The 25,485-nt window shown below is 43.3% G+C and overlaps 3 protein-coding genes across 6 annotated transcripts; all 3 read right to left on the bottom strand.

Annotated features, from left to right (window-relative positions):
- Positions 1 to 261: 261 nt before the first annotated feature.
- On the bottom strand, positions 262 to 7,234 carry selenoo1 (selenoprotein O1). The gene is made up of 9 exons (XM_018664209.2): positions 6,515 to 7,234; positions 6,110 to 6,313; positions 5,838 to 6,015; positions 5,334 to 5,464; positions 4,815 to 5,092; positions 4,473 to 4,641; positions 2,919 to 3,104; positions 2,540 to 2,696; positions 262 to 2,262 (listed from the first exon to the last, which is right to left on the bottom strand). The coding sequence occupies exons 1-9, from the start codon at positions 7,066 to 7,068 to the stop codon at positions 2,032 to 2,034; spliced, it is 2,088 nt and encodes a 695-aa protein (XP_018519725.1). The 5' UTR covers positions 7,069 to 7,234; the 3' UTR covers positions 262 to 2,031.
- A 154-nt stretch (positions 7,235 to 7,388) lies between these two features.
- trabd (TraB domain containing) lies at positions 7,389 to 14,307 on the bottom strand. Of its 4 annotated transcripts, none has more exons than XM_018664211.2 (10): positions 14,229 to 14,307; positions 13,571 to 13,617; positions 13,268 to 13,322; positions 12,616 to 12,782; positions 12,125 to 12,265; positions 11,871 to 11,981; positions 11,628 to 11,767; positions 10,454 to 10,626; positions 9,725 to 9,821; positions 7,389 to 9,599 (listed from the first exon to the last, which is right to left on the bottom strand). In XM_018664211.2, exons 2-10 carry the CDS (start codon positions 13,592 to 13,594, stop codon positions 9,428 to 9,430), a joined length of 1,080 nt encoding a protein of 359 aa, XP_018519727.1. In that variant the 5' UTR covers positions 13,595 to 13,617; positions 14,229 to 14,307; the 3' UTR covers positions 7,389 to 9,427. The 4 variants fall into 4 exon arrangements, with proteins under 4 accessions (XP_018519727.1, XP_018519728.1, XP_050929474.1 ...); XM_018664212.2 differs by having other exon boundaries at positions 14,218 to 14,295; XM_051073517.1 differs by lacking the exon at positions 14,229 to 14,307 and having other exon boundaries at positions 13,258 to 13,322; positions 13,571 to 14,176.
- Positions 14,308 to 14,357: 50 nt separating this feature from the next.
- panx2 (pannexin 2) lies at positions 14,358 to 24,015 on the bottom strand. Its single transcript, XM_018664257.2, has 6 exons — positions 23,898 to 24,015; positions 20,913 to 21,613; positions 18,264 to 19,378; positions 17,760 to 17,895; positions 17,144 to 17,329; positions 14,358 to 16,684 (listed from the first exon to the last, which is right to left on the bottom strand). The coding sequence occupies exons 2-6, from the start codon at positions 21,139 to 21,141 to the stop codon at positions 16,347 to 16,349; spliced, it is 2,004 nt and encodes a 667-aa protein (XP_018519773.1). The 5' UTR covers positions 21,142 to 21,613; positions 23,898 to 24,015; the 3' UTR covers positions 14,358 to 16,346.
- Positions 24,016 to 25,485: the final 1,470 nt, after the last annotated feature.

The following is a 25,485-nucleotide window of genomic DNA, read 5'->3' as shown; positions in this document are numbered from 1 at the left end:
AATGTGTTATGAGTCCAGGAAACAGAACGAGGAAACTGTCGTATCATTAACAAATTGGAAATGAAAGACTGTCTGCGTGACATTTATATAAATAGGAAAAGTGAAACATTTGCCTATATCAGTATGAGGCAACTACTAACTGAGTGGCCACATGAGTGAAATAAGTTATGAGTTACACAGAAATGTGGAGGTGGAGTTCAGTTCTTAAAATAAAAAGACTGCTACGACGGGTATGTTTTTGGCACAAAAAACGACACAGTGTTTATTCACTGCTCAGTTTATTAGGATAGGTTAAGGCTATAACTGAGGAAGAGCTCAACCTTATATTTCATATTTATTAAGCAAAAATAAAGCTCTGCAACAAAATCTCATTTCATGTCCATTTCTGTCATTTGTTAGTATGGAAGCTCAGTTTTAATGACAAGTATTGACAACAAATCAGAATTTATTTGCCAAACCAACAAATTGATACTGGTTCAAAGGGAGCAAGTTATAGTCAGTGCTGCTGGCCCTGTGAGGAGGTACTATAGTTCATACCAGATTTATGAATGGTTATGAATGAGGTTTTTCTTCCCCCTTTCTGCACGATCATGCTTGACAGCATCACCTTTGTGACACAATTTGGAATAAACTTCCTCTTTGAAGTTTGCATGGTCACAACCAAACTACAAGCAGTTCCCATTTCTTTCTTTCACTGAACCCCAGATCAACCGTAGCTTCGATGCTTACTTAACAAATTAGGTTAAAAATGGTGAGTTAAGTTCGTGGCTCTGTGCCTTTAAAGTGGTGCTATAACAGTGGCAAAATGCATTGTTTTCTATTATAGGAGAATATATTGTGCGTGTTTATCTTCTGCGGCTTACTGAATCAAGTGCAATCAGTCCCTTTCACCCAAAAAAATGCCTAAAACATCTTTCACACACACTCTCACACACACATACATGATAGTATTTGGTATTTAGGTGACATCCCACAGTTTATCAGAGTCAGACAGGTCATTGTAGGACTTGTTGCCTGAGTCATCATTAATAGCTAACTTTACATAAAACAGACAGGGAGCAAGTTGAGGGTCTTTTTTTGTAAAGTTGAAAAGTCACAAGAAATACAAAAAAAGCCTCTAAATGTATTTTGGTAAACTGCATTTTTGTGCACATTGTATAAAAATCTTATTTTCCTTTTACTGCTTCTTGCATCCAGGGGTATTCACAAAAAATCGCACCCATGGATTTAAAGGTGCTATACAGGACGTTTTTGCTCATACTTTGCTTATCGCTTCACAGCCAACGTTAGTATTAACAGCTGTTTACCTACCAAGAGTTCTGGTCATTGTTGTGTTTTTAAGAGGTTACAACACACCCTCTGGGCAGTGCTACTTCTTCCTTTCACGCTGGCTTGAGGGCAGACCGGATGCTACAGTGATTCACTGTCACAAACTGGTATTACAAGACAGTACAGGCTGGGGAAAACTGGTTAGCATCCTACCTTCAGGAGAAGAAAAGAAATGGTAGAAATAATAAAATAAGTAAAACAAGTACTACCATTGCCATTGCTTTCCACTGCTGGAGACAGCTCTTGGCAAGTAAAGAAATGAAGTTTAATGTTGAACTCGCAACTCGTTTCTTCTAAATTGGTAAGTAAACGGCTGCTAATGCTAACACTGGTTATTTAGCGACAGCAAAAATGTACATTTAGCACCTTTAAGGGTGCCCCAATCAACCCCATGTCAATCAAATTCCTAGAAATTTTCACACATGGTCAAAAGCTTTTTACAAGACATGGCAACACCCTATTTGTAAATTTATATATTTGTGCCTCCAAACTCAACTCATTCTCTGTCTGCTTCATATTAGCTAGGTGGCCTGTGGTTTGTCGTGCCTCTTGCTAACTTCCCTGATGCTGCCTGCCAAAGTAACAGAGAGTTGTACAGTGACTGGAAGAGAGGGGAGGGATATAAAAGGTAAAAAAAATGAATTAAAGATCAAGAAACTCTCTTGTCGTTTTAGGCAGGCCAGCTAATGATCGGGGAAGTTATTACGAAGATCATGTGACACAGATTTCATGGGCCCAAGGTGGGGGCTTGCTGTCATAGGGAACAGGGTCTCTGGCTGAGGCTGCAGATGTAGACGCAGTCTCTAGCTGTTGTTCCTCTCCTTCGTCCCTCTCTCCCTGTTCGGTGGCACCGCACCCGCCCACCCACGCAGGAAGCTCCAGACCCGGCTGGGAAGAAAAAGGCTTCTCCAGAACCTTGAGGACCCGCTGGACCTGCAGCGCAAAAAGGAAGTGAGAGCTTAAAGTGAAACACTAACGCTGAAGAGAGCAAAAGGACAATTGAGTGAAGTGCACTCTAATATTAATATTGAAATCACTCCTGATGCAAAGACTGAGTGCTGTAAAAACACTTTCTCAGATAAAGCTTGAGTTATTTTTCTCACTCAGATGTACCACAGTCTAAACCAGATCACACTGGCTCAAATTACAGTAAATTAACATGCAACATTACAAAAAGTGCAAGGTGTGTCACAGTGAATCCGAGCCTGACCTCAGAAAAGTCTCCACTCTCAGCAGCCTCTATTGCATTCTGGGCAATGTAGTTCCTGAGTACCACACGGGGGTTGGTGCTGTCCATCACCCTCACCCTCTCCTCCTGCACAGCCTGCACATCACTCTGGCCCTCCAGCTCACGAGCCAGACGCTTCCTGTGGCAGTGATAACACAAAACACTCAGCCAGAGTTACAGTAATGGAACAATGTCAGACTCAACACCCCATTTCCTCCTCTCTGTCCACCTTTATCAGTCACACTTCCACCAGTCACCATCCACCCAAAAAAAGCCTCTCTACCAGGCCACGTAGTCCCTAGCCCTGCGCTCTTGTTTCATTATTTTCTTCAGATATCTTGCCTTTCTCCCTCTATCTCACCGATAGCGTGTGATCCAATGGCTCCACTCCTCTCCCTGTTTGGTTTTCAGCTCTTCCTGGTTGGTCTCCATCAGGTCTTTCAGTCTGCTGAGTCGGTCTAATTGCCTCGCTATTGTCATCCTGTCTGAGATCATCTGGAACAGCGCTGGGTTGCTCTGAGCCATAGAGAGCAGCATTGCCAGCTCACTGTCAACAGCAGACAGAAATCATAACAATTAAAACGGTTACTGGCATTTTGGAGACAGCAGCGTGCCAGAGCTGCCAGTGCAGTCAACCTAGGTTTTTATCTGTTGTTAGATACTTCATGGGGAAAATGAGGTAATGAGGTAAAGACAACGTAGAGACAGACATAATTATCTTTATGGCACGTTCACTTCCACTGACTATGTTTACGTGTGCAGATTAGGTTCGGCAGGAAATCAGATAAAGCATTTAAATGTGTTATTCTGATTACTCTAAATTCCATGTTTACATCAGGTTTGGTCGGCAGTCAGATTTTCCCTTGATGGCCTCCAAAATACAGGACCAGGACCACACAGTACACAAAGCTAGGCCACACTGGCGAATAATGAAATGTTGTATTTTCTTTAGCATTGTTTCAATTGAAAAATCATGACCATGTGGCAGCTTCTATAACTTTGACACTGCTACTTTCCATTTGGGGACGTCAGGTTAAAGCTAGGCACTGTCAGAAAAGAGAAACAGATCTGCTGGCTTTGGGTTTCAACAGCATTTTCTCAAATCAAATACTCTGAAATACCATTTTGAAATTGGCACAGAAAGATGTCACAGTGTGGCTAACAGCAGTCAATGCTGGTGTTTCAGTGAAGAGACCTTAAAGTTGTATTAATTCATATTTTCATGTTTACAATGGATCAGTGGACCACAGATAATGTGAAAGGGATCTTCAAATCTGACAAACTAACAGAGTATTTTTGGTTTTCTAACCCGCAACTTTACTGTTTTGACCATGTCTGATGTTGGACTGATGTTGGTTAACACTGCTGTAAAACACAGCAAACTTGATGCGCTGTGATGCATCAGTTTTTCTGCTCACATGTCTACAAAACAATATTCTTCTTCCCACCTAAGTATCAAAGAAGACTAATAACATGAAACCAAAACTCAACACCAAACAGTTGGACAGTCTGGACATAATACCAGTTTTCTGTTCTTACAACTTCACATGGATTGGGCAAGAAAATGCCAAGTTTGTCCTAAGGGTGGCAGTAAAACTCCCCTCTGAGTAGAGCATGTTGATGCTCTGGTCCTCAATTATATCATGGCAATCTACCCATACTCCCTAATGGCAATTATCTGCTTGGAACTATGACTTCCTGTTCTAGATTTACTGGATAACTGTTTTTATAAACAAGTTTACACTGACATTTCTGAAATATAATCACCATTAGTGGAGAATGATCACATTTCTACAATGTATTTAACCTGCTGACTTATCTCCTCTTGTCACTATAATACTGTAACTAGGTTCTTTTTAATTACAGAGCAAGTTCAGTCAAATAGTGTGGTCTGTAGAAGCCTTGGCTCGCTCACCGTGGATCCATAGTAGGTTTGTTGGCAGCCTTGAGCTCCTCTAAGGAGGCACACTGCTCCAGCAGGAGGTCTGTGGCTTTTTTAACAAACTCCTCTTCTGCTTCACTTTGTCCCTCAGTGGAACAGGAAATCTGACTCAAGCTGCGGAAGGTGTTTGTGAAGTCAGCACCTTCAGGAGGGGAAAAAAAATTAACATAATGGTGCAATAGGTGATTACTTCAATATTTCTCATGTTTCATATGCACTATCATCTGTATGTACAAGTTGTGTTCTAAAACTAGGTTTAATGCTCTCTCATCATCTGTTGCTGGGCAGCAAAATGCTCTCTAACTCCCATCCCACCTGTGTTGTGCATAGTCTGCAGCAGCTCAGTGATCAGGATTTCATCCTCAGGCTCCTCTTTCTTCAATAAGCCCAGTTTTTTCCTCATGTTCTCCAGGTAGAAGCCGTTATACAGATCCAGGTACTCTTCCATAACAGCCTCAGCCCGGTCTGGCGGCAGCTCTGGAGCGAGAGCCTCGGCTAGCTTGACCAGGTTCCACCTGCAGATAGCCGGCTGCGCCTGGTAGGAGTAACGGCCGGAGTTATCCGAGGCGTTGCAAATGAAATCTGGATCAAACCTAAGAGAGACAAGGAAAATGTATTTCTTTGATCAGATGGTGTGTGATGGACACTTCAAACCCAAAACATGTGTATTATGATTATGACCACTATTTTACTACCCCTTTAACCTGCTGCTGTATGATGAAGACGAATAAGCTGCTGAAGCAAATTATAAAGACTGTTTTGACTTAAATATCAAGACTGTCTGGAGGACCAATCAGGCCAAATGGTGTCTGCTGAGCTGAGCGAATGTCTGACCTGTCCATAAAGCCGTATGGACCATAGTCCAGCGTCAGGCCCAGGATGCTCATGTTGTCTGTGTTCAGGACTCCATGACAGAAACCTACACACTGCCACTGTGCCACGAGTCGAGCCGTACGAAGCATCACCTGCAAACAGGGAGAAGACATGATCATAACATCTAGACTTAAAAACGACCCCTGGGGAGAGTGGTTATATGATATCTTTGTAATTAGATGAGGAAAATGTCAAAAGTCTGCATCCAGGTCTCTTAATATCTTAATCTCATATAAAGCAGAGGGCACAGTGACTCAGCAGAGACTTAACCATCTACAGCAGCTTAACAGGATAAGAGGATCCACATGTTCTTGGCTTCAAACTGTAATGTCAGTGCCTCGAACAGCTACATGCTGATTTGAGTAGACCTTGCCATATGTAGAAGCCTTACAGTTGGTGTTAAAGTGCTGTTTCAGATTTGCTTGTTGACAGGTGGGGGACTCAGTGTCACTCAGGTGCTCTGACCTCTCTGAAGAAAGCCACGTTCCTCTCCACTCGGTCTGCGTAATTCTGCTGGATCTCCGGGTAAAACATCTCAATGACATAATCCATCATCTGACCTCGGATCTCATCGCGTCCGTAGCTGGGACCCTGGCGGCCTGTAAACTCGTCTGCCCGCTTGAAGATTTCAAAGGATCCGAACCTGCGGACAATGAGCACAGAGAGGACAAATGTTTCTAATATGTAAACATCTTGAGTGGCTCAGACATCCACGATGGAGTCCAACGTGCACTCACCTGAGGAAGGTGGGAGCGATGCGGAGGACCACAGAGCATCTCTCGTGGCGAGGGTGTCCGCTGTAGTATACGTCCCGTATGACCCTGCTGTCAGAGGTCACAACGGAGCCTGCTCTAGTGGTGGGCACGCCCAGGAAGAACATCGCCTCACTGCACAGGAACTCTCTTATACTGGAGCGCAGGACCTTACGGCCATCAGCTTGTCTGTGGAGGGAGGCAGGACACAGCAAATACAACACAGAGAGTAAGGTGCGTTTGAATGATTATCTAGATATAGTTGTGTTGGATAACACACATGATCTATGTGGCTTTTACAAAAAGGATCATGTTCCATGTCACTTCATAAAAAGGCCCACCTGTCTCCTCTAACCTTAATAAACACGACACAAAAACAACCCCTTGTACCTGGAATAAGGAGTCAGTCCTGCTCCTTTCACCTGAATCTCCCACCGGCCGCTCGGGTTTTCCCGGAGCAGTTCGGGATCCTGACCGGGCGGCACCTTAACCTCCCCCAGGTAGCAGGCCGCCCCGTCGCCCAGCTGCCCGGCGAACTGGCCGAACTGGTGGCCGCAGTAGCAGTGTGCGGCGGGCTCGGATCCAGGCATGACTTTAGAGCCGCTGAGATACTCTGGTCCGAGCGGGTCGTTCACGACCTCGTCCCCGCTGAGCCCCAGCAGCGCGAGGGCTTCGTGCGACACGGTCACAAACCGAGGGTTGGTCAGCGGCTGCGGCTTCACCCGGGAGAAGCACGCTCCTTTCACCTGCCGCACCCCCGGCTCCTCGGACGGGTCCAGAGGAAGTTTCCTGAGGGCGACGTTGTCAAAGTCGAGCCGCTCCAGTGGAGAACGACTCATTGTCAGACCCATGTCTTCCATGCTGGCCGAGCAAAGGAGTCTTAAGACGGACACACCGGGGACAAAGACGCGTGACGGCCCAAGCCGATGAACTAAATAAGCCATCCAACCAGGTCCATCGGTCTGCTTTTATTCAGTGGCGCAGATAGAAAGAAGTCACTAATCATGCTTTCATAATCCTGCAGGGAACGGCGGATGTTTGCGAGATAGACAGTGTAACATTATTATATGTCCGACCGGAAACAAACAGTAAAGGCGGAATTACAAAGGTCGAAACCCAAATGTCAAACTAAGATAATGAGGTTTAGATAATGAGATCTAATAATAACAGAACACGATAATAAAATAAATAAACTGGCTAACATGAAGCTTATGGCTGTCCATTAAAATATCTGAAGCTAACATGCGACAGAAAGAAAACAACATTTTTGAGGTAAATATAGTTCATCTTTACTTAAAATGCTTTTTTTTAATGATTCATGACAGAATTTAGGACAAATGTTTGGTTTGTAACAATGACAAAGCAACACAAGGGTATGGGGAAACAAATCTTACACCAAATAGCAAGAAATATCAGGCATTCATATAAATTTCTTGGCAATTTTCAAACGTACAGTAGATCAAGCCTTTGGAAGTCCTGTGGGAGGGAGACAGACACATGTTTAAATTTGACTGGATTATACTGCTATGGGACTGAGAGGCTTGACTACATCTGTCCTCCACTATTCTTCTTCATATAATGTACCGTGCATATAAAGACTTAGAATTAAGATTGGGGAAACCTCAAAGTGGATGTTGATTTAGAGCCTTGCAACCACTTCATTATCTCATTCAGACTGTTAAACTTACAGGGTCATCTAGCCAGTTATTACATATGCAGTAAGAGGCTCTGTACTGTGGATACAGGTCAGCGTTGGTAATAACAAGCCTCAGCAGAAGAGGCGATCTCAGGGTCAAAGGCAGCAGTGATAGCAGTGTAAGGCTTTACCTCCCAACTCTGACCAACCTTAACTGTCAGTTTCCTTCACAGAGGTCAAAACAAGTCTGCAACTAATCCCTCTTGATGAGAAATCCTTAGAATCAATTCCCTTTTTTTAAAAAAAAAAAAAAAAAATCACCTGCGCAATCAATCCCTGTTCAGACTGGGAAGTGATAATGCATATATCATAAAAGTACAACCAGCTGGTGTGCTGAATGTCAGATGTTCTCATGTGAAAGGTTTGTAGAGATGGCTTTCTGTGTATGATGCATATTTCTGTGTCAAGTATGAAACCTTTACTTGGAGACGGAGCCTAAACATGGAAGGTGCCTCATATTGGAGGTACAATCAAATATACAAATCACCTAAGTGATGCATTTCTCATCCTGAGGCACATTTAAGTTTGCCCTGTGTCAGGTCTCTGTTGAATATGACTTGCTATAAAATGTAGGGGCCATGGTAACATTTCAACTTACATGTACACATGTAGACAGATGTCTGTATTTAGGGTAACAGTACTTTGTAAGTAAGTTTGTCTACTGTATCTCTTACTAATAAAAGGACAGATTCTTACAAAGTTGCATTGACCATTTGGTTGTAGTATCTGTAAGATGCATATAACACACATTTTTGCCATTCCATTTAGTTAGCCATTAGCCCTTACAGCTGCAATATGAGGCACTTGTCTGTTGATGTAGGCAGGACCGTGCACATAGGGAATAAGTCAATTTTGTCTTATGCTAATCCTGTGTGTGAGTTTGGAAGAATATGCATTTTTAGCAGTAGATTTTTCAACAAGTAAGAAAATGATACAATTCAGACATTTTTTTGACACTTACCTAGAGTCACTCTATGCATCAACTACAAACACTGAAGGTTTTTCTTTATTATAGTTCTGACTTGGTATTTTACTTTCTCTTCCCTTCCATAGGCTGCATGTATAGTAGTCCACCAGTCTCTTCTAAAGTGCTGGAAATTGAAATGTGCCCATTACCAAAAAAATGCTGGCTGGCACGAGAAACGAGGAAGGTATAAGGAGACAGCGTTAGAAAAGTGTGCCTCTCAGAAAGTGGCTCAGTCATATCAGGGAAGGTGACTGAAGATGTTTCTTAAGATACTTGTCGAATAAAATCTCTGTGTATACTGCACGTCATTAAAAGGAATGGTGGGGGAAAGTGTATATATATTGAAAAGGAATTATTGGCATTTGTAAACCTTACAAAATGCAGGATATGCACAAAATATGAAAGAGAACTAAGGGTACTGTCATGGTTTCTTTGGCAGTACGGCCCTGCTTTGTTGACAGGGACTTTAATACGAGGTGGGGGGCTCTGAACCCCCTAAGGTCCTTGTTAGTTCATCATGTGGGCTGGTGAACCATTTGCTCCAGCCTCACCTCCTGTTTTTAAGGCCACTGGTGATAGATGCATTGTTTTCAAAAATCAAAAGGTCACGTCACTGATGGCTTAGAGAGGACCAGTGGGGTCAAGCAGGGGGTGGCCGCAGATTCTCCAGTACTGACTGGACAGCAGGTAGAGACATTAGAGCTCTACCTATACTCCCTCCAGCACGGTAGCAGGCATATCCCAGCATTCCCATCATGATGCCCTTTATGACTGTGCGCAACACCCAGCCAAAACGTGAGGGAGGTGCAACACTGAGGAACAGACAGGACAAATACATGGAGCAGCTGTTTAACTGTCAAGTCACAACACAATTACAATAAGTTTCTATTATTGTATATCCATAAAGTATTGTGTCAAGACAGCAAGATAAACATACCTCATGATTTCATTTATGTTAAGCTGCTTCTCCCAGTTTCTTTCTATGCCAGGAACATGACCCATCCCAACGACTCCCACCACCACAGCAGGCACTTCTACAAAACAGAAGAAAATGTTTTACATAACCTCATATTATTCTTATTTATATTATCATCTATGAAAGCACAGGTTATCTCTAGTACCACCAATGTAGATTTTGATATTAGATATCAGAGAAATAATCTCAAAATGTCTTGAGTTTCCCTCAGTTTAACTGCACAGAAATTATATAGAAGAAATGCACTGCTGTCAAACTACAATAGGATTCCACAGATAGGAATTGTTGCAAGTTCACAGTGAGAGCAAAATTCAGCTTTGCAATTGAAAGAAAAAAAGGAAAGCAACAGTGGGAGGAAAAAAAACTCACAACTTTTTCTGTTAAATATCGTTTATAATGTTTCCCTTTTCATATAAGATTTGACTCAACATTTCAGTCAGTCTCTAGCATTTAAACCACATCACTGATCTGTTAATTACACAACAAGTTAGCAACACATTTAATGACAATACACACAGTGGACTGAAATGTCTTTCCAGGGGAAAAAAGCAAAGCAAAGGCAAGTAGTTCTGACAGTAAATTTAAAACGTGAAATAAAATTCAGGCCATTTAATGTTAAATTCAAATATTACATGAGTAAACAAGTGAGTATGATGTGACTATTAGCTTATTGAACAGTGTAATACGCACTCTGGGCATTAGGGGGGGCCTCCACACAGCGTGTAGCCTGGCGGAGCGTGTGCGTGAGGTAGATGTCTCTTTCGGCCACGATGGTCTGGTGGAGAGCAGGAAACTCGCCGATCATCTCCGACATGGTTTGCTCCAGCAGGTCCTTCTGTTTGCACTTCTCTACGTCCTCTTTACTGAAACATGACACACAATCCAACACAGTCAGCTAAAGAGAGAAAATGGAGTTTTCTGCTGGTTATGACACTGCACAGTGAAGAAAGAGGAACAGTAGAAATGTGTAGGGTCCGATAAGACCAGCATGATTTTTAAAAAATTGTTCTACCATGCATCCTGAAGATGTCATATGAGACATTTTTAATTTTTTTGAGTGAAATTATTTGGTGCAAAGAATACAACAGTTGTGTATTTTCAAATCTACATAGACAACATTTCTCGCATTTGTAAAAAATGAGGCAAAAAAAAATGTGGCACAGTTATAGTGAGTGGTGAGCTTTAAAAGACTTTTTCAGGCTGTGAATGGCCTGGAAAATTGGCTTTCAGAACAGACCTTCAAACATGCATTCTGTTTAGGTCCCCGTACGCAACAGCGTTTTATTCATCAGAATATTTAACAGCAATTTTAAAGAGAGATGCTGGTAGATGGACACACAATCACTTTATGCAAGGAAGCTTCCAATCAGATCTCACAGATGCTGGCTGTTTAAAGAACTGGCAGAGTTGCATGTAAAATATGTGTGGGCGCACATTCCCCGGTTCTAAAGCAAACACACAGACATGCTCACACATATACTGTGGCTACATTTTTTTAAGGCAAAAAGCTAAACGTCTGCTACTACATCCACAATTTACTTAAATTTCCAAATTCACTGACATCCAGTATTTTTATTTTAATACCCTTTTTAAAACCTTGTTTTTCTCCACCATTTCCACAAAATGGAAATCTCTGATTAGAGAACATTAGACAGCAGAAAAGGCAAATTCTTCCAGAATGTGTGGTGGGCACTTCCACTGACTGATATTCTTTAGTTTTCCCCTAAATGTATTATTTTCATATTTGATTATCTAAATCAGATTTAAGTACAAAATACTATACATGTCTTTTCTTTGCAGCGTCAAATAATAGACTGGGACATGACAATGGGTAACAAAAAAAGTGATTAAGGTGAGTTTGTACCTGATTGGGTCTGACAGGAAACAAAGACCCCAGGCCAGGCGGGCCTTCTGCCACAGACTGAGGGCAGCAATAGCCCTCTTGAATGTCACAGGGATTGGCCTGTCCCCAAGGTGAAATTTGCAGAACGGCACCCGTCCAGCCTGTGTGGAAGGAAAAAAAATAATTTAAATAAAGGAGAATAATATAAAAACAATTTTAAAAAAATGTTCATTCACTTTCTTGCTTTCTTTATGTTTGATTTACCTCCTTAAAGGCCTCCCTGAACTCTCCTCCGGGAGCCATGCCCAGTTGCTCTGTGATGTGAGCTGAAACTTTGAGCAGGAGAATCTGCATCAGGCCAGACATCAGCCCATTCTGTCAAACACAGAGAGCAGAAATAAGCAGCTAAAGAGAAACAGAGATACCTTCACTTTTCCCTCCTTTCTCCATTTGATCTACTCTTACTCTTTTTCACACCCTCTCCATTGTTAAATCCCCCATCTTTCTGAAAGCCTGACCTGTTTGATGGCCTGCTGAACCTTATCCAGGTTGATGTCTTTGGCTTCCCTCAGCAGTGTATTCTCGTCCATCTTCAACATCGACACCCTGTACTGGCACAGCTCCACCACCACCACGTCTGGCTGCACAGCACGGATCGTCTGTGTGAGGGAGAGAAAGAGCAGCGGGCATGTAAGATAAGAGACAGAACAAGAGAGTGTAAGAGGGTAAGAGGGAGCCAAATGGAAAATGAACAGTGAGGAAGGAAGCACAGACAAAACAATCAATGTGGAAGAAAGGAGACAAGATTATGCTTGGCAAAATAGAAATGCCAACCTAATTACAGTATATACAGGCGTCTCATCCATCCGTCATCACCACTTCAAGGTGCTACTCTATAGCACTGAACTGCTCTCCATTATTTCATTGACAGCTAACAGCATATCGCATCTTCAGAAGGTGTAAATGGCATTCTGCACTGCACAAATCCTGTAAATTCTCATTGACTCACTGTGGCCACATCCTTTTTGCTGCTGTCACTGAAGTGCGCGGTGCCCACCAAGTAAAGAATACTGCCATCAGGGGCAGTAAGACGGGTCACTGTCTCTGGGAGCTCAGGAGACGACTGGCGGCGCTGAGCTCGCAGCTGCCAAAGCAGCTCCATTGCTTCACCATCGGCTAGAAAGTAAAAACAGACACAGAAAAATACAACTAAAAACTAAAAAACTACAATGTTTGTTGTCTTCTCATCATTATTAACTTTTTCCAGCAATGTTCTATAATTTTACATTTTCATAAATGCATTAACTACAGTTTTAGCAATTCTTAATAAACTTCAGGCAAGTCTAGGGACAACCCTCCACTCTACAGAGAACAACCAGAACATACAAAAGATATTTTTAACATCTGTGGGTCTGGAAAAAATGGCTAAATAAGTCTGTGGCTTAGAGTGAAGATTTTCACAAAAGTGGTAACACATGCATCTGCATAGGGAAAAAACTGCATTCTTAAGGTATGACAAGTGAATATATTATATTCAGCCATACAGAGACAATAAAACATCAGTGTGGCTTTTTAAAAAGAGATATTACACCAACTTTCTGATGAAGTACAGCATGCAATACACACTGTATTTATGAAAAAAAAAACCCACAACAGCTTACAGAGCCCTGGAGGTAGGCAAGGAAGTTCCTCTTCTGATGGGCCGACAGACTCATCCTGTGACACATCAAAACGGCAAACAATAAATTAGACACAGAATGTGCCAGATTAGGGAGATTATTCCTGTCAAAGTCTGGCCAGTTTACGAAAGATGGGCTGGTAGCACGTAATTAGGTAACTGCTCAGGGCAATGCTTGAAAAACAACTTTAACCAAGAGAACAACATGAATATTTACACAGACTACATCAATCTATAACACACAGGCTGTCCACTGTGATCTCGAGAACGTGTTTCTTGTACAGACCTCTGAATTGTTGTCTTGGTCCATGTTTGAAGCGTTGCAAGCTGAAGCTGCGTTTGACACAGAGCAGAAGGAAGACATCCGTTCACACACTGCAGCCTGTGGTTCACACCTTCTTAAACACAGCCCTATGGTTCACACACACACACCTAGCTGCTAGCCGTCCACCGACAGCTGTGTACAGCACAGCGTTACTGACTGCTGACGTTGCTTTACGCGGTGCTGACTTGTCTAAACGCAGAGAACAGTTAAAACACTGAAACGTTACTGGAGAAAATAGGTGGCTGTCACTGATTTATGATACTAAACTAAAGAGCTATCTACGTTGAGGCTATCGATACGACAACATGTAAGCTACACAAAAAGCTGAGGAAGAAGTGAGCTGCTGGGGGGCAGGACTACATACTAGCTAGCGTTACTTCCAGGTATAAAACACTGAGCGTTTACCGAGAGCAGCTCATTGGTCTGGTTCATGGGTCTGGCTAGCTACCCGATGATAACAGCTAACTCAAGCTAATGCAGGCTAGCAAGTCCGGCTACGAATTTAGTCAAATATACACGTTGAAAAGGGCCAGTTTCACAGCAAACGCTGCCAGACTCAAATACAATGCATTTGCTTATATATACAATAGTTGTCTACCAACGACTACCTTCAACTTACTGAGCGAGCCAGCCCGTCTGTCAGTGTGTGCTCTTCGCCAGTACAGCAGTACAGTGCTCGGCTGAAACTGACAGCAGCGGTGCATTCTGGTACATGTAGTCATTGATTGTCGGGACGTTCACATTTAATTTAATTTTATTATAAAGAAAATGTTTTTTTATTTGTCTTCATTATAACATTTTACACATTACAATCAAAGTCTGGACTTTGTTCTCCACATTTTCATTAGTATTAAGACAGTCGGAGGTTTATCTCTGCAACAGCCTCAATGTGAAAATCTACACAGAAAATCAGTTATAAGCAGAGCTGTGTTACAACATATAACATGCTCTCACACACACTCGTGCTACTAGTCATAAAGTGCTTTTGGATGCATTTTGTGTGCTTGAGTAGTCTAACAAGGGGATTTTATAGCCAACCTGTATTATGACAGTGACATGGATTAATCACCAAAACTAAGGATATTTGGATACTAACGTGGGAGAGCTGTTGTGTCCCACCACAAGTCTTTAAATGTGTGTTAACTGAATGCCCTAGAAGATGAGTATAGTATGCATAGGTCCACCTATAGTGCAGGTAGGCCCCTGACAACAGCACTAATGTCTTCTACAGTAGATGTCATATTGGTGTGTCAGTCAGTGCAGACAGTTCCTTTTTTATTGAAGTTCCTGTTATCATGTGTGCAGCTGCAAGAAATGCATAAAGAGAGGTTGTGGTAGACACACATCCCCTTGTCCACTCGCTTGTTCCCTGTGAAAAGTGCTAACATACCCTATTTGCTTGGTTTTACTATAAACAACAGACAAACTATTCTACCTGTTTATTCCCTCAAGAGATGTTTTTTTTGGCAATCAAGCGTGTGTTAGCACAAAGTGAGACAGAGCACAACTACTGAAGGAAATTTAGAACGTGTCGCACCAGCAGATGACAATTAAAAGCTTTGCCATCGTGTAATAAACCTTCACATCACAGCACTCCCACAAAAAGCCAACCGAACACAAAAGTTATATACTTTGCCACTGAGTCCAGCTCCGTTCATCACGGTGAAGGTGAATATTTAAAAATCTTCAAGAGGAAAACACCCACATAATTGCTTTTTTTACTAGGTTTAAAAAGACATCTGGTACCAACTAGACACACCTGACAGTTTCTCTGAGCAATACTGAAATTTCACATTGTCTCACAAAGCCACTCTTTCGTTGCAGAGTCTGTTGTTCCTTCATAAAATGTGCCAATTTACCTATTATTAATGACGTGCAGATATAGTTGAGTCAAGATCTTATACATGTTCCTAATCGATGGTGAAATGGCAATGATAAAGCCATGAAATGTGTGTTATATTTTAAACACCCCACAAAACACTGAGTCATATACAGTGTCTATACATGTATAGCTTTCTGTGAAATATGATGCTGTAAGCGCATACATTATTGCCACAAATATATTGTGATCTTTTGCATATTAATTGTGCAGATCTCAATAACTGTATTGCGTGAGCTACCTTTCTACTTGACTATTGGGATAAAGGGACTAAGCGTTATCATATGTGTTAAAATACATTTTGTTTGAAGCCATAATGCAGTCCTCTTTGCAAATATGCAATTATAAGGTGACTGTCATTTTTTAAAGAAAGATCATTCGTCTTTCATTGCTGTTCATCCTTTCTTTGCGTCCTGCTGATATAGCTGTTTGACCCTGCACTGTAGCACCCTGTTGAATTATATCACTGCTGGTTTCATTGGAGGGTGATTAGCTGTACACAGTCATCCTGAGACATGAATGTGACATCATTTCCTACAGTTATACTCTGGTCAACCTTATCAAATATCAAATACACATGTTTCTGTCTTAATTGTCCTCTCTGAATAATTTTCCCCTCTAAAAGTTCAAGTTTTCCCTTTTTTTTTTCCCTTTTTTTTAACGAGTACAGGCGTTTCTCACTGTCCCATTTCTGCTCATCCGTCAGCCTAATCCACCCATCACAGAAGTGTATGAGTTAATTCAAAGAGCAGAGGTGGCTGTTGATAAGAGGAGGGGATTGACGTGGTGGTTGTGTGCAGAAAGTGTAGTGTCAGGGGGGAGGAATTTCCAGTCAGTGTTCCTCTTCCTTCTCCTTCTTCAACATTCCCCAGCTGCGATGAGCTCCCCCGGTCTCTGTGCCAGTCTGTCTCTACGGTTTTCTTCATCCTCTTCTTCCTCAAAGAGAGTATGACGTATACTCAGCAGCTGGTGTGTTGGGGCTCTGGTCAGAACCGGTGGCTGGGACTCAGGGTTTTCTGCCTGGGTGAGAGGCTCCCTTGGAGGAGGGGAGGGCTTGGGACTGAGGGGATCCTCACTGGACGGTGGGTTGGGGCTCACGGCGTTTACGCCATTTACACCATTTATATACGAAGTGGTGGGCAGGGTCACTGTAGAAAAGGCAGTGTTGGTCGATTCTGGAGAGCAAACCTTAGTCTCTGACGATATATCAGAAACCAGAAACGGTTGATACAAGAGGAGAGAAAGAGAAAGTCAAAGTCTCACAAGAAGAAAGTACAGGCATGTGCTCTTCTAAAAATATGCTCTTTTAATGTTCAACAGTAATTGCACAAGGAGACTCATGTCTAACTGCCAGGTGTAGCCTAACAAGCTGGACCTCATTCAGCTGTGCCTGAAAAGTAAAATCATGTTTAACTGTCTTCCATTCCCAAATCAGAGCATCATTATTCATTAACTCTGCAATATCCTTACTTTTCACATGCTACAAATGCATGTTCTAAATAATGTTGGCAAGGCACAGTAGAATGAGATGTGATGCTGTGTTTGTCTGGTAGCCAATAAATTCCTTGAATATTTAACCCCAAAGGGTTAATGTAAAATATGATTATTCTGCCCTGATCCAGAAAGAGCAAGGAACACAGAAAGATGATTCTTACCTGTAATCGCACCCGACACATGAACAATAGTATGTGTGCCTTCAAGGTATACTGCATCCATGTTGTGCTCTGAGGGTAGAGGTTCTGTGGCTGTGGCCTCCACCTTGGGCTTACGAATGGTCAGCATGTATGGGTGGACGTCCAGAGAGAAATTACGAGTGTGCTTTTTCTCCATCCCGCTTAGATCTGCAAGTCAAAATAAGACTGACTTAAAAAGCAGAAAGCAGAAACTAATGTAATCCATCCAAAGTATACTTAAAACAGCTTCTCAGGGGCAGGAAACAAGCTGGAAATACAACATCTATTTGTTAACACCATATAAAGTTTATATGGTCCACTAGCTAGTTGCTATATTTGCCTGTTTGCTTTTTCTTATTGCCCAGGCAGTGAATATGAGTTGAAAACAATGCTGATAAAAGTGAACCAATACAGTATATTAGTGGGCTGTAAAAAGACACTAAATAACTCTGGAGCTCTAAAGGGGACCGCAGAATTGGACATTCACTTACATCAGTCTTTTGAGCCTCTGTTAAGTTAAAAAAATTGGTTAGAGCAGCTTTAATTTAAAATGTGTTTCTTAACATGTCACAGACTTACTGTTTGTAGTACTGCATACCTTTTGTTGCTGGGTGTTGTGTGCTCTTGGTGTCCAGAAGTGGTGCAATGAAGCTGTCTGCCACTGTCTTTCGTCTGAGTGGTTTGGGTTTTTCAGGCTTGGTGTTATTTTCCAGACGTGTCAGGGTGAGGGGTTCCTTTACAAAGGACAGAGAGCACAAAATCAGGTCATTACATCAGAGCTTAAACTACAGTTCAGCCAACAATTAAAGCAGCACTGAAGCATTCTACATATTTTGGAAGTCCTGAATGAGAGCCACTTTGTCTGCCTCTTTAGAGAAAGAGGCTCTTAACAAGAGGTGATGTTGAGTTGGAAGCAGCTTGAACAGACACACAGTTCAGTCCATGTTGATAAGAACTGTCCCGGTGAACAAGCCCCAGTGAACATATATTATTCTGTTTCTGGAGGATAATAGGATTCTGCCTCTCTTCTGCTGTCACAGATGTTTCTGAAGGAATAATGATGAGTTACAACATGGAAACTGTTGTTGGACAACTGCCTTACCTTGAATGGCTGAGGAAGAGGGTTTGAGGTTGGGATCCATTTAATCTTCTTGCGGGGCCGTTTGATGACCAGCGGCTCCCCGGCCATCTCTCCCACTCCAAGATCAGACGGATCCATATTGGGATCCAGGGTTTGTATCCCAGAGTCCCTTACAGTGGGCGTAGCATCATGGTTGGACTGCGCAAGCGCAGCCAACAGCTGCCTGACCACATTGTCATACATGAGGTCGCTCTCATTAGTGATGAAGTCCAGCCTGTTGAGTGACTTGATGTGGTCTCTGTTCTCATTGCAAAACATGGCCAGGATGTTAATATCACAGAACTGAGACTTCTGCCAGCGTCGCCGTGTTTTGATACCAACTTTATGCAGTTTGTCAAATACAAAGTTGGACTTGCGCACCACAAACAAATGCAGCAAATTAACCAGGATGATGAGGTTCATGGTGCAGAGAAGAGCTATGTCTACTGCTGCCATGATGCGCTGCAGCTGCACAGCAGGCAGCTTACAGTTGACCCTGAGCTTCAGCTCTGAATAGCTGCTAATGTCTGGGGGCTCACCCAGTGCACAGGTGAACTCGTTCTGCCTTTGGCGGGCATAGTACGCGCTCAGGTAGGAAATGGGGATAGAACTGAGGCAGATAATAGCAAGGTGGCGTGCCAGGTAAAGCTTAGCCAGAAAGTTACTTTGGCCTCGTCTCTCTAAGTATTTCTCAAACAGGTTCTGTTCGGGGCTCTTCTCCTTCTCCGCGTTCTCTATGATCTCCCGCCTCTCTCGCTCGGTTATGCCAGGTCCTTTGGATTGGATCTGCTTCTCGATCTTTGGGGCTCTGCCCTCAGCAGCTCGATGATAGCAGTTGTCAATCTCTTGAAGCAGGAAATTGAGCTCTGAAGTGAGCCGTGTAGAGGCCAGGAACTCCCAGCCCAGAGCAGGAATGTACATGATCCCAGCAAAGGCCAGCAGGGCATAGGGCAGGAACTTGTGTTCAAACAGTGAAGGCCAGAGGTGAGGCTCCACACCAGGTACAGCATCACGTAGCTCTGTCCAGCAGTAGCCTCTTGCATACAGTGCCTGGTCTCTGGTGAAGTTGTGTGGTGTGTAACAGTATATGGACTCCTCTGAGGAAAGTACAGATAGAAAGCATCAGTCCAAACATTACTTCAGCAACTCTGATGATTATACCTCACAACAAAATTTAAGCAGACAAATGCTGCAATTCTACATCCTGTGTCTTATTTTGTGTCCAGTTTCATTAGTAATGAAAACAATCTGTGAAAACTCTGCAAGACACAATACAACCTTCCAATCGTGCCATCGACATGTGAGCAAACAGAGGTTTAGAAAATCCCCCAGTTTAACAATTTTATCTAAAGCACTTATTTAAAGGTGAAGAAATATAAACATACCTGAAATAGCTTGTAATCACCCATTGCATGAGCATACAACTACACTGAGTACCATAGGTCAAAATAGAACCATTCAGTGTTTCTGCATAGTGTAGCAGGTTTGGTAATACCTTTAATACTTACTTTAATTTCACCTCCAAAAAAGTGGTTAAGGTATCACAGTTCTGTTCTGAACTTAGTTACAATATTTTTGTGTAATTTTAAGGCAAATAACTTGCTAAAAAATATTCACATTTATTTTGCAGGAACTATCCTGAATATTTCTGATCTCAGTTTCACTTTAATTATAACTGTATCTCTGAGAGTCATTCATCTGTTCAGCACAAAGCGCTTTTCCTCTGCAGCTTTTTGAAGCGATAGAAGCATCTGCCTGGCTCAGACAGAAGAAGTGAGAACACTCCTTTCTGTCAGAGGTGTTTTCCATCAGTTCTGTGTCCACTGAGTACAAGTCTAAGTGGTTGTAGCAAGTCCACCTTTAATCTTTGGAACTAAGTGCAGTGACATTTGATATTACAAAAAGGTTTAATTGCTCTCAGAATAAATGTTTCTATTTTAGACTATTAGTAAAACGTATTTTTAAAGTCAGCATTTACTCCTTACTGGTAATAAGAAGAATGTGTGCAATGACATTGTTTTGGTGCAGTCACAGGGGGCAGGAGGCTGTCCTTGTGATTTAATCTTTTTTAAAATTGTATGACAGTGCCCTAAATAGCCTTAGAAAAATACACCAGTGAGTGAATACCCGAGAAGTTGCCTAAACGCCCACATCTTTCTGCTGCTAAAGTTAAACGCTCGGTCCCAGCTGGTTAAATGCTGCTCTGCAGAGTCTGACTCAGCAGTGAAGTAGCATCCCTCCCATCCATCGTTTCCTCTCTCCCCCTCTCTTCCCTCCTCCAGACAATCCATCCCCTCACATCTTCAGTCTGTCTTCCTTGCTCTCTAGCCCGTTCTCTCTGTCTGCTCATCCAATGCACCGCTCCTTTTCCCTTCCCCGCCTAATCTCCTACTTACACTCCTCCTTATCACTGTCTGTCACACAAGACATAAATGCGCCGCACGGCTAACCCGTATCTTTTATATAGTGACTCTTCAGGCGTATCTGTGAGAGTTTTTGTTGATTTTAAAGAGTCAAAGTGCAAAGCGCAATATTTGTATGTTCCAAAAACCTGATGATGTGAGGGCTGCTGTTATAACTTTGACGTTCTAGCTTTAATGGTGAACCCCCTCTAGTGGCTGAGCGTCTCACCTGCAAAGTTCCTGGTGAAGACTAGGGTGACCAGCAGGATGGGGATGATGACCGTCCCTATAGTAACAACACGATCAAAGGGCAGCTCCAGTTTGAGCTGCACCATGAGGCCGGCCAGTGCCCCGCCCTTCTCATCCTGAGAGGAGCCCGGCAGGATCAGCTCTTTCAGCTTCTCGCCGGCGAGTAGAGCTGTGGCCATGTCTAAGTTTTGATCGAGGATGTTCTGCATCCGGAACACAGAGAACACACACTACAACCCCACTATGGGCTGGAGGGGGAGGCCAGACACTCCCTGCTGTAATCAAATAATCCTCAACACACACACACCTGCACACAGGCACACACACACAAATGTGTGGCTGACCTCAGCCCCTGTCACCATGTGTAGGGAAGAAGTGGGTCATACTGTGTGGTCTGTGTTTGTCCGAGCTTCGAGTTCTCTACACTTTCCAGCAGCTCTTCCCTTTTAGAAGAACAGACATAATGTTCAGAGGCACACTCCTCGCTCTACCTCCTCTGTGTGCATCCCTGTGTTTTGCCCCCGTCTCTACAGTGCCTGGCCTCAGTCCACACACTCTGTGTGGCAGGATGAGGAATGGGCTGAGTTTAGGAAGCGTCCTTGTGATCCCCAGGGAGAGTGACTGTTGGCTGAAGACTTGTTACGTGGGTGTTGGTCAGGAGAAGCTCTGACCGATCCTTTCCTGAAAGACAAGATAACCAGTTGGAGAGGTACAATGTGTGTATTTTTATAAAAGCACAGTGAGGTACAAGATGTTATTGCTGGGAACCTGTGCACCATAGATAATTAGTGCATCCTTCAAATGAGCAAAAGTGTGAATTTACATTGTCTCGCACCTTCCTCAGGAAAGCTCTGTGTTCTCATCCATCCTTCATAATGTGGCTGAGGACTACTAACCCTCACTCTGACCGGTGGAGTGTGAATGTGGTCACATCTGAGGGGGATATTTGCAAGGACACTAAAGGGTGAGTTTATTCTCTGGGGAGTATGCTAACCTGAAATTGATTAAAAAAAGAATTTACTCAGTGATTTTGATAAATGCTCTAAAAATGAACAACCTTATAAGTTTTGGATGCTGATTGTGCTATTCCAAAATGTGTCTTGCCCTTCCCTTGACTCCTGGTAGTCATTATATCTGTGGAACAGCATGCTCACACTGGGATGATAGGTGAACCCCAGACACCTGTCAGTGGGACGTCTTGTCGTGTGTGTCTGAGCGTGTGCATGCATGAGCGTTTCGAGCGATCGAGCAAGAGTGTTCACGTACACACAACGTGCATGCAAATGCTTGTACTGTAACCATGCAGGGGTGGATCAGAGGCTGCTGCATGCATGCTCATTTCAGGTGAAGGTTATGTGAATGTCCTTCGTGACGAGTGTGAGCACATCACCCCTTCCTATCAACAATCCTTACCCACTCGCTCTTCCTCTTTTACTCTCTCCCTCTCCTTCTCTCTCTCTCCATTACTCCCTCTGCCCTCCTCTCACTTTCCTCTCATTATGCAAACACACAGCTCATCTATGAAATCCTTAAAAGCCGAGCTCTCTAGTCCAGGGCTGGAAAGTGCACTTAATATCTCGGGGAGTGGAACCTTGAGACTGCAGTTTCAGGAGTACAGGGGACAGTTAGCGTACTCTTGTTAGCTCTCTCCCACATGGTGAGAAAGATCATAGGGATAGGATCCCTTTGAAATATTATCAGTGTACATTATTCAAGGCTACACATGTTAATACTGACCTCATGCAGTAGTTGGTGTACCTGAGAAAGAGAACAAGATGTGCTGAATGGGTTTACAAGACACACAGAGGAGATTTTACACTCTTTTCTGCATCTTCTGTCTGGTATCAGTCAAGGTAACTTTGTCCACAGTCCTCAAACACTGTCTGAAGGAAAATCAGATGGGAAATAAACTTTGCATAATTGAAATTTAAAGGGACGGCACCACTTTTTTTTTTTTTTTTTTTTTTTTTAAGGGCGCTCAGTTAGAGGCTGCACTGCTGTCTGTGAGCCACTGGCACTGCTCCAGTCCGACAGATTATGCCCCTCAGTTGGGCGATGCTACCAGTGTTTAGAGAGGGAATCCCACATTCCTTGGCTACTACAGCATCCCGCTTGGCTATTTCCAGTACAGCTGGCTGCAAAGAGATATACTCCGGAACAACAGCGGAAGGAGCCCTGCTCATTCATTATGAAGGAGATGATGGCTGAGGAGAGAAGAACTTTCAGTGCACATGGCTCTGACACTTGTTCTCAGATAAATTTGACAAGATAGCCACAGCAGCCCGGCGGTACATGTAAGAAGCTGGACAGGCACACTGTTTTAGACTAATAGTGCAAAGAAGACAGACAAAAGGCATTAAGTATCCTCAGTGTTTTCTCACTTTTGCATATCAGCAAGTCCTTATGGGAACACTGCAGGGACATTTCATCAGGGTGAGAAGATCATTATGTCCTAGTTAGCTCGCGCTGTGTTAGGATGCCTCTCACTTCTGTCTTCCTCACAGGTCTGCGAGTCCAGGACACCGGGAGAATCGCAACCAGGAGGACCACACTTCCGTCAGAGACATTGCATCGCAGAGAATTGCAGCTGCTCGCAGATGACGAGCCGTTTCAGCACCTGAGCAGGCGGATAGCTCCCGAACAGCCAGCCACTGAGACAAGCCGCTAAACATCAAGTGTTGCGATTCAGTGTGTGTGTGTGAGAGGGAGAGAGCAAGAGAGAGAGAGAGAGAGTGTGTGTGCTGCTCTCTCTCTCAGTATCTCTGTATGTGTATGTGTGAGAGAGAGGAGATCCTGTAAGATGCTCAATACCTGCATCAGCTGTCTACCTGTCCACACTGGGAAGACTAACACCGGGGGGGGGGAAGAAACCGCCACACTTCCTCCTCCTCCTCTTCCTCCGGTGCTGAGAAACGAGATGTTGTGCATACACTGGGAGGCAAAAAAGAATATAAAATCCACTCACCATGTCTTGCCGCTGCATCCCCCGGCACGGTAAGAGTTAATCTGCAGTGCGGGCGAGCAGCTACAGCATGTATCCGAGCACACCGGTTTGTTCCGCCTTCCCCCCCCACCACCACCACCCCAACCCGCCCCAGCTCCCCTCCCTCCTTCCCTCTCTACTCCTCTGCTCTCCCCTCCCTGCCCCGCCTCTTCCTCAGAAACAAGGGATGAGACAGAGACAACACATTAAGATTCTCTAGTTGATCACATCGCCTCGCTTTTTATCCACGCGCTTCACCGAATTAACGCAGAGCTGTGGCCGTGATTCACTGGGACAGGTGGGCCGTTGGCAGAGAGGCTCGGAAATAAATTCAATCATGTTGTAGGCATCGATTTTCTACTCTTTACTATCATCACTTTAGATGTTTACCTCAGACATGTTACAAACTCAGGCTCCTATATGAACGCTCCTGGAATGTCACAGTCATACAATCTACGATAATAAAAAAAACTAGGCATAAAAAGGCACCAGAGTATCATTGTCTGTTTAAGACTAAGGCTGTAGGTGAATAACTACAAACCGGTTACCACTATTCAAATCCTCTGTTTTCCCAGTCTACAACCTAACTCCAAGGCGGTGACAGGCTTTTACTGTCATATTGATAGGTTTATGCGGTCTGTCCATCATCTATGAAAGTGGGATTGGCCACAGACACGCGCAACCAACGAATGGGAAAGATCTCTGTCATTCAAACTCACTGGGTGTGGCGAGCATCTGGGTACACACACACACACACACACATACACTTTTTTTTTTTTTTTTTTTTTTTTTTTTTTTTTTTTTGAGCATCCAATACAGCAGCAGCATCCCATACAGTAGAGGGTCATGCAAGGTGAGCTCAACCCAGCTCAAGTTTCTAATAAACTGGAGCCTTGTACAGTTGATAATGGAGGAGCCATTGGTTAATTTCACTGGCTGCTTGTAGTGTAACAGGACTGTGAAGATGGTGACAAGATAATATTTAGAGGGCAGTCTTTAAGGGAAGCAGCACAAATGAATTTATTTCACTTTATCATAATGTAAGTGGATGTAGTGCTCCCGCCAAATGACACACATTACCTGTTAATTTACCTACATCACTGCTGAATAGGGACCATTTTACAGCAGCTTGAGAAGCTGCAGCATCCTCTGGCTCTCTGCTGGGATGGATTCTTGTGGCTACCATTCCCTGTGAGCGTGCCCCCGATGTTCGTCAGCTGGACTGAGCCACAAGTCAGTTTCTCCTCAAGCCGGTTTTCACCGGTTAGGGAAGCCGCTCCTCACTATGTCTGCTTCCAAATATAGTCTCTCTCTCTCTCTCTCTCTCTCTCTCTCTCTGATGTGATACAGCTTCCTGCTTCCTGCCGTGAAGGACAAAAAAGCCCAGCATGCCCCTCTGTTTTAAGCCCAATCTATAAAGAAGTATAAAATATACCCAGTGACCTCTTCACTACAAGAAGTCTGCCATACATTTGACCTTTACAAACTTGAGTTGAACTTGAAGTTTTTGTTTACATATGTATAAATTCAGTTATATATTTATGATTGAAGTCATAATTAAAGGTGGCAT

The sequence above is a fragment of the Lates calcarifer genome, linkage group LG10 (assembly GCF_001640805.2).
Source record: "Lates calcarifer isolate ASB-BC8 linkage group LG10, TLL_Latcal_v3, whole genome shotgun sequence".
NCBI classification, from domain to species: Eukaryota; Metazoa; Chordata; class Actinopteri; family Centropomidae; genus Lates; species Lates calcarifer.
Note: the sequence above shows the minus strand (reverse complement) of the source record. Positions and strands in the feature narration are given on the sequence as shown.